The 13,793-nt window shown below is 38.5% G+C and overlaps 1 protein-coding gene across 1 annotated transcript in view; it reads right to left on the bottom strand.

Annotated features, from left to right (window-relative positions):
• CCDC83 (coiled-coil domain containing 83) overlaps nucleotides 1–13,793 on the bottom strand; it is a 44,187-nt gene that overhangs the window by 26,941 nt on the left and 3,453 nt on the right. Inside the window, exons 2-4 of the mRNA XM_062198287.1 lie at nucleotides 10,109–10,193; nucleotides 4,981–5,143; nucleotides 1,259–1,426 (exon numbers count right to left, since the gene is read on the bottom strand). Of these exons, the coding sequence (XP_062054271.1) occupies nucleotides 1,259–1,426; nucleotides 4,981–5,143; nucleotides 10,109–10,193 (416 nt within the window). The remainder of the gene's footprint in view (nucleotides 1–1,258; nucleotides 1,427–4,980; nucleotides 5,144–10,108; nucleotides 10,194–13,793) is intronic.

The raw sequence follows: 13,793 nt of genomic DNA, 5'->3' as shown, positions 1-13,793 counted from the left end.
AGTCACCCTGGTAGGAGGACAACATGGTATCGCATTCATGGAGGACCACGCTGGTCAAAATAAAAATCAACAGGCTGTTTGGCCTAGCTGTTGTACTTCAGAAACTTAGGTGAAATCATGTAAACACAAGGAGATTGCAGCATTGTTTATAGTTATAAAAGACTAGAAACAACCTAAATGCTTATAAGTAGGGGATAGGTTAAGAAACTTATGCCACAACAAAACAGTATAGCCATTTGAGGAATGAGGCAGTATAAATGTGTACTGATTTATAAGGATATTCGTATTATATGAAAAAGCAAATGAGAAATTGTACCTGTAGGAGACATCTTGGATGGCTACCCAAGAAACTGGTAATGGTCATTTTCTCCAGGAAGAGGACCTAAGTGGGCTGGTGGAGGATAGAGTTGGAGTTGCCGGACACTTTGTCTATTAAGAACCTTTTGAGAAGTTGGAACTCCAAGCTTAGATAGACATGAGGCCAAATTTACAGTATGACTGTGGTGCAGGGGTCTTGAACTGAGACACTGACATAAAAATTAGTCCAGAGGCAGGGCTCTGTGATAGTGCCCTGGCAGGAGATTATGGGGACCACTACACAGGACCCCTTCCTCAACACAGGGCAACATCACCGACTGGATTCTGGACTATCATACACCTACAGAGCTTTTTGGGCTGGATTGTCTCTGTTTAGTCTGTTCTTTGACTTTCCTGTTCCTGAGTATCTGTTGTTATTTTAATCAACTATACTTACCTCAGTAACAGGTGGCCTCATCCTGCCTAGATCCAGTTCTAGTAAGCCTCATAATGCCCAAGGTTATCTTACTCCAAGTCCTCTTCCCTTTGTATCTTATGTTTGTTATCCATTTTTTTTTTTTTTCTGACTGCAACTTAATTTACTTGGGGATTTTGTCTTTGTTTGCCCCAGGTGAATTCTTTCTAATGTAACCTCTCCCCAGGATCCTCCTACCACAGTGAAACTGCCCCAGACACAGGAGTAGGAACACAGAGACACCACCCACTGAGTCAAGTATCTTTCCAGCTTCTCCCATCTCTTTACTTCCTCTTCTCAGTTTCATCAGTGTCCTGGGATCATTTCTGTACTGCCTTCCTCCACCTTTACCCTTGGGCTCATAGCAGCTTGTGCAGCCAGCAGAAAGTAAAGGATGATTCAAAGAGTACCCATGTTTCTCCTCCACCAAATGTATGCCCTTTAAAGAATTTTTATGGAACTTGAACTAGCTTAGTTGCAACTGACCTGACATTTTCTCTGCATTCTCTTTGACTTTATTGATGTCATTTTGTAAGGATGTAATGAGTTTAGCATGTTGATCACTCCCTACATTCTTGTACTCTTCCCAATATTCCTTTTCACTGAGTTTTTCAAGAAATAGTTTCTCAGCATTACTTATTTGTGTGCGCATATCTGTTGAGAAGAAAATAAAGACATCACATCATTTCTATTGTCTTTGCAACCATTATGTGTTGCAATTGCTTTTATGAAGTAAAGATCTGATATGAAAATACTGTTAAACTCATAAGTACCATTTTATATCTACAATTTAAGAGAGTCTAAATTATTCAAACTATTATTTATTCCTGATTCAAAATCTATTTCTGGTTATAAAATAGATGTGTGCTTTGGGGCTGTGGCTGGAAGATTTAATAATTAATCCATTTACCTAGGAATCCACAAGTTTAAATTATTCATGTGGTAGCTTAATAGGGGTCCTATTTTGTAGATCACATATTTTATAAAATATATTTTTTAATTAAAATTATCATTTTTTTTCTGGCCACTATTCTATTGGGAAAAAGTGATTTTTAACTTATGTCCTTCCTAGGTCTTTGGCAACTATTTTTGTAAGTCAATTTGATTCAGTCATCAATAGTTCATTTGCTTGGACTTCCCTTGTGTTAAGTGATAGTAAATGATAGTCATAATAGCACATCTTCTCCTTCCCTCCCCACCTTAGTAAGACTTCAGAGTGAAAGACAAGTTCCCCAATTAAATATGTACAAATATTGAACCATGTCAAACATATAAACTGTCAGTATGCCCTGGCACATCTTTAGGCCGGAGTGCTGGTGTTGTGGCACAGCAGGTTAAGCTACTGTTTACGATGCTGGCATCAGTTGCAGTCCTGGCTGCTCCACTTCCAATCTAGCTCCCTGCTAATGTGTCTGGGAAAGCAGTAGAGGACGGCCCAAGTGCTTGTCCCCTTGCCACCCAAATGGGAGACCAGGATGGAGTTCGTGGCTCTTGTTTTCAACCTGGCCCAGATCTGGTTGTTGCAGGCATTTGGGAAGTGAACTAGCAGATAGAAGATATCTCTGTCCCTCTCTCTCCCTCTCCTCCCGCCACTCTCTCCTTCTCCCTCTCCCTTTCTCTATCACTCTGCTTTTCAAATAAATACATCTTTAAAATCTTTAGGCCTGAATATCATGCCGCTGAATATTGTGGGAAAGGAAGCATTACAAAGAGCCAAGTCCTGTGGACTTAGTGGTTGCTTAGCTCACTACCACGCATCACCTTGTTTGAAAGCCCCTTGAAGGTAAGACCACATTTTACTCATCTCTGTAAATCCACAAGTTACTTGGTGCTCAATAAAAGTTTATTGAGTGGCTGAAGCTCTCCAGTCAGGTCAGAGGGATGTTCTTCAGTGCAAAGGTTCAGAAAGACTCTAGATGTGTCTTTTCCAGAGTTGTACATATGGAATTTTAAATTTTCTTAACAGATGGTGCTTGTTAGGGTCAATAAACAATTAATAATACTACTATAACTCAGTTGGGCAGCAGGCCTCTCACTGGAGCAGACTGCTGCTGTCTTACCACTGTGTGGCATTCAGCCTTTGAAGTGAGCGGTGCTATATGTCACTCAAGATTTTGAAAGACACATGAATGTAGTGGTTGCTGATCTGTTTTCTTTTCTTTTCTTTTTTTAAATTTCTTTATTTGCTTGAAAGGCAGAGTTACAGAGAGACAGACACACAGAGAGAGAGAGAGAGAGAGAGAGAGAGGTCTATCTGCTGATTCACGCCCCAATTGGCTACAACGGCCAGAGCTGCGCCGATCCAAAGCTAGGAGCCAGGAGCTTCTTCCAGGTCTCCTACGCAGGTGCAGGGGCCCAATTACTTGGGCCATATTCCACTGCTTTCCCAGTCCAGAGCAGATAGCTGGATTGGAAGTGAAGCAGCCAGGACTTGAACAGGTGAGCATATGGGATGCCAGCACTGAAGGCGGTGGCTTTACCCGCTACGCCACAGCGCAGGCCCCTGTTCTATTTTCTTAGAACCCTTGTCCCTTGCTTTCTAGTAACATGGGTATGCATGAGCATGCATGGGAGTGCACACACAAACACACACAAAGAATTTTTTTTAAATGGTGAGCTCTAACAGCATGTGAGGGCTGGATCAGGTCAGCAGCATCCAACCCTTCTGCGGCTTGGTTATGTGGGAAAATTATTATCCCCTTTATGCTTAGGCCAATCTGATTTGGATTTTATCTTTGCAATTATAAGAGTGCTATCTAAAAGTTGAAAAAAAGGGGTTGCAGCTGTACTTCCTAGACCTTAATGTGCATAGGAATCTCCTGACATCTTGTCAAAATTCAGAGTCAGATTTAGTAGGTCTAGGTGGGGCCTGAGAATCTGGACTGCAATAAGCTGTTGTGTGCGACACATCTGTCCTCTCATTTTCTCTGTGTTTCTTGGTGTCTGTAGGACTCTTTCTTCCTTGGACCATCACATGCATGCCCAGCCCTCCTTCACTGTGCTCAGTCATCCCACTTGGCCCCAGTCCTGTATGACACATACATCCTCTGCTCAGCCCAAACCATAAACAGGCATACCTCAACTAACTGGGACCACTCCCCTGAGAAGGCAGTTTAGTGAGCATACTTGGGCAGCTTTTGGGGTCTCACTCCCTTCTCAAGGGACTTATTAAAGTATTCCTTCCAAACACAAGCGTAACTCTCTGAGAGGAATCCTGCAAAATGCACCATGTCTCATCTCGCGACATAACGGTTGCCAATAGAGAGTTGGGCAGGGGGAGGGTTATAGGAACAATTTAAGAAATTTCTGAAAATGAAGTTTATCTCCCAATATATGATCTTGGAAACTATTTCACTCAAAATGAAAACTATCTAATGAGTAATGGGCCTGCTGTGTGCAAAGTGCCCCAGGTAAGTAGGTAATTGAAACATCTGGAGAAATCCAGGAAAATCTCATTCCTTGTTTTGGCTCTTAGCTTCAGGTATTGTTTCCTGACAGTGCTCAATTCTCTTTCTCCTCTTTTCCAGCTTCCTAGCAGACATGGTATTGACAGAAATTCTGACAGAAGTGGCTTAGAAATCCTAGCAACAAGTTTGGGATTGAGGAATAGTTATAAACCATGAACACATCAAAACTACACACGAGTTACTCCCAGGATTCTATTTCCTAACCTTGCAGCAAGCATGTATCCTGGCTTTCATCACCCATGCCTAGCATCATTTCTCCCATAGCCTACAAACTTCCCCTTTCCCAACTCTAATCCTTCTTTCCAACATCTAAATCATGGCGTTCTTAGCTCCCTTAGATAGTGGGGAGAGAGGATGTTTTTGGTTCTATTTACCTTATCATTCCTAAATCTACACTGAGGCTAAAGCCAATGATACCACCAAACAACAGAATTTCTCAAAAGAAAGAACAAGTCCCTGCTGTGAGGAGAAGCTCAGAATGGCACCTAACAGGAACCCATCTAGCGTTCAGAGTCAGTGGATTCTACCTTTGTGATCACCGCCCTTATTCCTCTTCCTCACTTGGCTTCTAAACACTTGGGTTTTTTTCCCTCCCCTGCCCCTTTACCAACATGTGTTTTTGGCTGTGGTGGTAATGATGTCACTCAAAATACACTCGTAGCATTTTGAATATATTGGAAGACAAATGCATTAATAAATTCTGATACAACTTTATGATAATTTTCTAAGTTCCTAAATCACCTTTCAAGTTTTTTTCCTGGTCTCTTTCAAACTTCCATTTTTCTTTCATCGCTTCTTCAACATCCTCCCTTGACACAGCAGGTAATGTGTCTGATTTCTCTTCACTCAGTTCCTTGAGTAGGTTCCGTATGTGCCAGATCTGTTCATCCTTCAAGTGTCGGTTCTGTCACGACAATCAGCAGCAGTTAACAACATCTGCCAAACTGTTTATATCCACACATTGGGGCTTGCAAAGTGCGAAAGAAACATTTAATGAAATAAATTATACAATAATATTTCTAAGAGCTTATGGACCATGGAATAGTCAAATAAAGCTAAGCCTATTAACACAGTAACATCGAACACAATGTTACACTTTAAAAATTGTGTTATTAAGGTACAGTCCATCATCGTAACACCAGATCAATGAACATTGAAGTTAAAGCTTGGAGATAAGTTTTTTTCAATCTTTTACACCAACACTGTTCTTCTCTAACACACATTATTCGTTTAGTCATCTACCACAGCCAGGTGGTGTTCTGGGCACTAGGAATGAAACAATTTTTAAAAGTACTGCTTTTGTGGAACTTACATTCGATCTTGCTTTTTTTTCACAAATGACCCTAATTCTCTACTGTTTGGTGATGGTTACTCACCATTCAAAAACTTCCCATTTGAAATATGGACTAGGTTACTTTTGTGGGTATCCCATCCATGTTTCTAAACTAAAGAATAATTTGTTCTTTGGTAATTCCTTTTCCCTCCATCTGATTTAAAAGACAACTGCATAAAGCTGTGATTATCAATTTATGTTTATGGGAACATACTGTATGAAGATGTATTTTAGATAAAAAATAATGACCCACATGAGGAGCAAGGAAACTGAACAAAGTTTCTGTACATTATTAAAATAAGTTGGTAAGGCTGCAGTTTGGCATAGCAGTTAAGATGCCATTTGGGATGCTTGTATCTCCTATTGGCGCTCCTGGATTTCATACCAGCTCCTAGCTGTTGTGGGCATTTGGGGAATGAACCAATGGATAGAAGATCTCTCCCTCTCTCTCTTTCTACTTTTCAAATAAAAATAAATACATATAAAAATAAATATAGCATTATTCTGAACCATCTTATAGATTGTTATAAGTTAACATGTTAACTGGAATCCCCAGGACAACCACTAAGGAAATAACTTAGAAAATATAATAAAAGAAACAACAGAGAGTTAAAACAGAACACAAGAAAATATTTAATACAGAACAAGGCAGAAATGGAAGGAGAGAGGAACAAGAGACATAGAAAACAAAGCAAAAATGCCAGATATAAATTTTCCTTATAATAATTACATTCAATGAAAATGGTTACATTTTCATAAACATGTTACTTTTAATGGTAATTAAAAGGCAGAGGTTAGCACAATGGACTTTTAAAAATGACCCAACTATATGCCTTTTATTAAACATACTTTCAACTCAAAGAAACGAATAGGCCAAAAGTAAAAGGATAGAAAAAACATGCCCACTGCAAACAGGAACCCAAAGAGATCTGGAGTGACTGGCTATACTAACACAAGACAAAATAGACTAAGAAAATAATTGTTACTAGAGACTATAAAAAGAATATTATATAATAATAAAAGTGTGAAACCATCAAGAATATAATAATTGTAAACATATATGCCCCATATTAAGTATTAATGTTGCCCCCAAATTCATGTCAACTCAGAACCTTAGAATGTGACACTATTGAAAGCCATCTTTGCAGGTATAATTAATTATGATAAGGTCATGAGCAATGCTTGTGGTGATGGAAATTTTGTGTCTCTCAACTATCAATGTTAATTTTGTCAGTACTCTATTTGAGGTATTGTGCTATTGTTTTTTAATATGTTACAGCAACCTAAGTAATGAGCACACAGGATCTCTCTCTGTGTAGTACTTCTCACAACTGCATATTTATAAGTACCTCAAAATAAAAAGTTTAATTAAAAACCAGAGGGCCAATCAAATTAGTAACTGAAAAAAGCAATTTATTACTCTTTAATCAATTCTAAGATATTCCATTTTCTTGAATGAAATAGATTCATGTTTTGTTTGCTTATAAATAACTTGAATTACTTTGACTTGACATGTTATTTTAAAATGAAATATCTCTAGAAACTTGAATAATACCAATGGAAATATCACTTGCTAGACTATTACACTGCTAATACTTTTTTTTCCAAATATGGACTTTTCCACTTATTTTTGTAGAAGTGGAAAATTCCTCTAGCAAGAATGTTTTGAATGTTAAGTAAAAATATCTTGTTTTACTTATGTTACTTAATTTTAGTAAGGCAACAATGGCTTCTAAATTCAATTCCAGCTCAAAGATATTTAGCATGATATATAGACAAAAAATTTCCAACGACAGAGATAATTTAAAAACCACCACATATAGTTTATAAAGAAATAGGTACAAAGACATTTTCCATTTACTTTCCATACTTGGAACAATGGTGGAAAGTATCATTATACTCTGAAATCTCTATATATGAAATACATGAAATTAGCTCACCTTATGTAAATAAACAAAATTTTAAAAATGTTTCTCAAAATGAACCCAGTCTTTCTAGATAAATTTTTTTTAATTTATTCACTTGAAAAGCAGAATGAGAGAAATAGAGAGAGAAGGAAAAAGAGAGAAAAAAAGAGACGGAATATTTTCCATTCTTTGGCTTACTCCTCAAATAGCCACAACAGCTGAGCATGGACCAGGCTGAAGCCAAGAATCTGGAACTCCATCTGGGTCTCTCATGTGAGTGACAGGAACTCAGGTATTTGAGGCATTATCTGCTGCTTCCCAGGCACATTAGCAGGGAGTAGCCAGAACTTGAGCCAGCACTCTGATATGGAATGCAGACATTGCAAGCAAAGGCTTATCATGTTGCCCCACAATGCCTGGCCCTAGATCAAATGTCTGACACAATCACTATTATTTTCAGGCATGTTATTGTTATTTGTAAAAAATTACATGTCCAGGGCTGGCATTGTGGCACAGTGAGTTAAGTTGCTGATTGCAATGTTGGCATCCTATATCAGAGGGTTGGTTTGAGTCCTGGATGCTCTACTTCCAATCCAACCTCCTACTAATGTACGTGTGAAGGCAGCAAAACATGGCCCAAGAACTTGAGACCCTATCACCCACATGGGAGTCCAGGATGGAATTCCTGGCCCCTGGCTTTAGCCAGGCTTTAGACCTGGTTATTGCAGGCATTTGAGGAGTGAAACATCAGGTGGAATATCTTTCCCTCTCTGTCATTCTGCCTTTCAAATAAACCATCTTTTTTTTCTTTCTTTCTTTCTTTTTTTAACTTGTCCTTTCACTGTGTTAGTGTGAATCAAGTCAACAAATGTTCACGGAATATCTACTAATGCTGGGCTCTTCCACAGAAACAAAGATAAGTAGATTTGATTGCTGCTGCCTAAAGAGCTTTCAACTTAATAATGGAGAATTATTTTTACACAAGATTTCAGCCTAGTAGTGGGCATGAAAAGGAAGTAACCAAAAGGAAAGCATTGGTTTTGCAAGATTTAAAAGAACTGGTAGTAAGTAAAGAGTGCAATAGCTGGGGAGAAGGTTGAAGAGATGAGCAGATGTCAACTTTGGCAGGATCCTGAAGACATTGGTGAGGATAAGAGACTTTGATTTATGTCCAGTTAAAAGCCACTGAAGACTGTCAAACACTGAAAGTTTTTGAGTAACCAAAGGGCAATTCTTGTTGTTCTGTGGAAAACACACTGGAGAGGGAAAGGATGGCTCAGAAACAATGGTAGTTTAAACTAGGGCAGAGGCAGCGTAAATGGAAAGAAATGGTTGCTGTTCAGATACATACAGTTGCAGCTGGAAACTGTCTTTATGATCATCACTGGTGGGTTCATTAAGGCATAGACATAGGTGTGTCTCATTCTTGAGCTAATCCTCATGGAAACAAGAACTTTTAACTGTTTTTGGTTCCAAATGATGGACTAATAAAGAAAGTAACTCAGACCTGATCTGTACTTTTCACAACCAAGTCCTAATCTGTTGAACACTGGAGGGTGTGCATTGGTTCCTTGATGGCAGCTTACTACTCTTTTGTGCTCTGAATCTCATCACATAGGGCCTGCATCCAAGCAGACATCTCCTCTCTACTGTTACCCACAGACCCCAGTTTCTGTTTTAGTCCCTATTACAAGTGACTGGTCCTTGAGAATCATGACAGTGTCAGGGTCACAGTTAAATCACTAACAGTTTTTTTGTCCAATAAATATTTGCTGAATGAATGAACAAATTAGTCCAATGGGAAAGACGGGAATCCCAATTTTATAGGAAATGGAAGCTTATATAAATTTTGGAAAAAATGGCAAAAGAAAGTTGAACACTTAGGGTACAAGCTCAGGTCTCTGAGTGCAGATTCCATTGAAATGTATAGACAAAGTCTTTTTAGACAAACTGCAAGTAAAATAGTTAACTGTGGAAGTTTTAGGGTCTATATAAAATCAGTGTGCTAATGAGGACACCCACAGTATCTGCTTGTTTGTGAGATGCCCTGAGGGATAAAAACCGTGTTAATTTTCATTTGCTGCTTCCAAACCTTGCAAGTGTTTCTGCAGATGCTTAGTTCTGATGGTCATATGTAGTACCCCTTTGACATTCATTTAAATTGGATTTTATAAAAGCAGCATATCATCTTACATAGCCAATTAGTCATTTTACCAACTAAGATTGTACTTTTTCAAGTGGCACTTATGAATGCATACTCTCTGAAAATCTAAAAGAAAACAGATACAGAGAATAAAAATAGAGAACTAATGGGTTATACTTCAATTAAATTAAGAAGTCAAAAGATAAATGCTGTTTCTAAGCTTTAAAATTATGAATGTAAGATTCAGTTTTCTCATGTTCTAAATAATAAAATTCAAGCTGTCTTCCATTGACATTATACTTAATATAATGGAAGAATAGCACACTCTTGCCTCGCATGTACAAAGAAGCTTAACTGAATTGCAAGGCAATCAATTTCAAGCCTTAAGGAAGATAATTTCCTAAAGCGTGTTTTATCATACCTTACAAACTTTTAAAGCACGTGTGTAAATGTTTAATAACTACAAAATTTAAATTTTATACTTACTCTCTCGTGATACTTTTGGTTCTTTTCCCTAAGCTTTTTTATTTGAAACATGAAGCGCTCTACTGCATTTTCCTTTATTTGACAACTGAGAATAAACAAAGATGTGTTAAAAGTATTATCAAAGGAAAGATCAATGGGACAAAATTTAAAAATTACACTAAATTATTTGAATTCAAATAAATTGTTAAATATATGATAAAAAATATTTAGAGATTAAAAAAAATTTCTTAAATGATTTTGTGCCCCTGAATCTGTTTGACTCACTAAAGTATACTTTGGAAAAGTAACTTCAAAGTTATTTTTTCTCTTTTTTGAAAAAAGAAGCTAATCTCTTCACATTTCATTGATGTACTTTTTATACTTTTTTTTTTTTGACAGGCAGAGTGGACAGTGAGAGAGAGACAGAGAGAAAGGTCTTCCTTTTGCCGTTGGTTCACCCTCCAATGGCCGCCGCGGTAGCGCACTGCGGCTGGCGCACCGCGCTGATCCGATGGCAGGAGCCAGGTGCTTCTCCTGGTCTCCCATGCGGGTGCAGGGCCCAAGCACTTGGGCCATCCTCCACTGCACTCCTTGGCCACAGCAGAGAGCTGGCCTGGAAGCGGGGCAACCGGGACAGGATTGGTGCCCCGACCGGGACTAGAACCCGGTGTGCCGGCGCCGCAAGGCGGAGGATTAGCCTAGTGAGCCGCGGCGCCGGCCTAATTTTTATACTTTCTAATTCTTTATAAATAATTTGGCTTAAAGGAAACCTAGGAAAGGACACAGAGAAAACATGTTTTCTAGAATTCTAAAAACACTCAGACATAAATGACAAATAAAACAAAGGTGTTAGAAAGGGCGAGCACACCTTGTTAAAACACTAAGGTAATTTAGACATACATTCATGTTCATTAGTGTACCATTTCTTCTGCAAATACTAAAAGCTTCTACACAAATGTATTTCTTAAAACCCAACAAGTTGTTGGCGAGTATCTGTAAGATACGACAGACAGAAAAGAGGAGAAAGGGGTGGGTGTTCTGGTGCAGTGGGTTAAGTGACCCCTTCGGATGCCATGTCAGGGTGCCTGATTGGAGTCCTGGCTATTCTGAACTTCTGATCCAGCTTCTTGCTAAAGTACCTTGGAGTCAGCTAATGATAGTCCAGGTGTTTGGGTTCCTGTTACCTACGCAGGAGTCCTAGATGGCATTCCAGGCTCCTGACTTCATCCTGGCCCAGCCCTGGCTGTTACATTTGGGGAGTGAACCAATGGTTGGAAAATCTCTCTTTCCTGTCTCTTCCTCTTCCTCTTCCTCTTCCTCTCTCTCTCTCTCTCTCTCTCTCCCCCATTCTTCCTTTCAAATAAATAAATACATACATACATCTTAAAAAGAAAAGAGCAGAAAGATTTTTGTATAGTCTATTCAATAGCTATTTGAAGTGTTAGTATACCTCTATATTGCTATTACTTAGTGAGTTTTATAACTAAGTCTGGGATCAAATAAGGCAACAGAAATAGGCTCACCTAGACTGCTTGCTTCAATAAAGAAAAACAAAATCAGAAATATAGCACCACTGTAGTGTAGTAAGAGTGGAGCGGCTAAAGAAAGGAACACTCAGCTTTAAATCTTGTCCTCACCACTTCTTACCTACCTGAAACAATACAGTTTTCTGAGCCTAAGTTTCCAAGCTGTTAGATGGAGACAACAATACCCAGCTCCACATAATATTGTGAGGATTAAAATAAGAAACCATATGTGAATGTTTCTAGCATAATTAAGCACTCAGAAAATGCAACTGAGTCTTACACACTCAGCCCTTCCACAAAAATATCATTTATAAATATAAATTGTATGAGTATACTTGGTAGAGAGAAATAGGCTTGTTCCTTATAATAAAAAATGATTAAAAAAAAGCAAAATACAAAATAAGGAAGCAAATCCTTTAATGGCAAAAAAAGCTCTTTTTGTTTACTATGAAACTTGGATTTTAGTCCTTGTTTTCCACTAAGTGCCTAAGGACACTTGACATATTTAGGCCTTGGATTATTCCTCTTATAAATAAGAAGATTGAAAGAGATGAGCTCAGTGGTTCATTTTCAGCTGCAAAATTCTGCAGTTTAAATTGACCAATATTTATTTCATACAGTCATACACATGACATAGATTTAATTAGCTGCCATCAGGTGCCCAGTATTGTTTTAGTCATTACAGAAATAGTTTTGAACAAGATCTTCATGATCCTTGTCCTCAAGAGTATATTTTAGTAGATGATAAGGAAAGAAACACATACACATTGTTAACACATTGTGATAAATGCCTTAGAGGAATTAATAGGATATGAGGAGAGGGAATGGAAGGGTTGACTATAAATAGGTTGGGCTCCACACAACAGTAAAGATAAGTCTCCAGGTAAGTAAAAATCATCTTTACCTCTTACGTAAAGCTTAGATGTGCAAAAATTTTGAAGGCATGCCTTTTCTACTTTCCATTTTTAACTATAAGAGTAAAAATATTACAAATGAAAAGTATCTAAAAAGAGCCTGTGGAAACATGTGCAAATTATTCACATAATTTCTGCAATTACAAATTTGGCAATACTATATCTGCACAAGTGGAGCAGGCAAATGCGGTCTCCATTGGCTGTGGCTGAGTCTTTGGATGAGCTCATTAAAAGACTGACTCCCTGGCTGCTGTGGAGAGCCTTCCTCGGTGATGACTGAGCAGCAATGATGAGACTGGGCGTCACATCCAGCCCTAACCCCAGACATTGATTGCACAGGGGCAAACTCATACTGCAAATATCATCTATTTGAAATTAAAATTTAATTGGTCATCTATTTTTATTTGCTACATCTGGCTAGCCCACACTGAAGCCTATCACCCCTTCCATTACAACATTTAGGACCAAACAGCCCAGGGCTTTGTCTTGTGTTCATTTTGCTGTATCAGCAGACCCCAGTGAGATGTCCTAAATGTTCTGGCGGCTTCACGGGCCCCCTTGTGGAGCTTATGGTAATTGCAGGTGTAACTTAGGATCCTGGGTCTCTCTGGATCCACCTAAACCTTCTCAGGTCTCAAGAAGAGATGACTTTGTCAGGAAACAGGTTTAACTTCAGAACTCCACACTATAAGCCATTATGGGGAATTCAAGCTTCTCTGTTCCTTACATTTTTCTCTTCATATCTCCTTAACTACTCAGTGCCCTATTATTCCACATCACACTAAATGGCAGAGTAAGTGGAACGATAAACCTATTTTAAAGTCATTAGAAAGGGATAGAGCACTTTTCTAAAGCACCATGACATTACATTGTTAGTAATGTCTCATCTTTCCCCCTTACCTCTTTGTATTATTAGAATGTTCTTAATGTATAAACTTCCCTCTTCCATTCAACTTCATTAAAAATTGTATTCATGGGGCCTTACTGTCCATCTCTAATAAAATGATATGAAGGAAGTTTTCAGTTAAGTTGAGAAGTAAATGTGAATAGTTTCTGGTTATTATTATTTTTGTTACTTCAAGTAGAAAATGAAAGACAACTTAAAAGCTGCTTCCAATGAATATTTCTTAGTATTCTGACCCTTTCACTCACTACCTCCTGAAAAAACAAGCCCAAAACAGGACAGATGTGGTGCCCCAGGTTAGGACACCTGCATCCCTTATCAGGGTCCTGGGATTGAGATCCCCCTCTGCTTCCAATCTGGCT

Source organism: Lepus europaeus, chromosome 7 (genome assembly GCF_033115175.1).
Source record: "Lepus europaeus isolate LE1 chromosome 7, mLepTim1.pri, whole genome shotgun sequence".
Lineage (NCBI taxonomy): Eukaryota > Metazoa > Chordata > Mammalia > Lagomorpha > Leporidae > Lepus > Lepus europaeus.
Note: the sequence above shows the minus strand (reverse complement) of the source record. Positions and strands in the feature narration are given on the sequence as shown.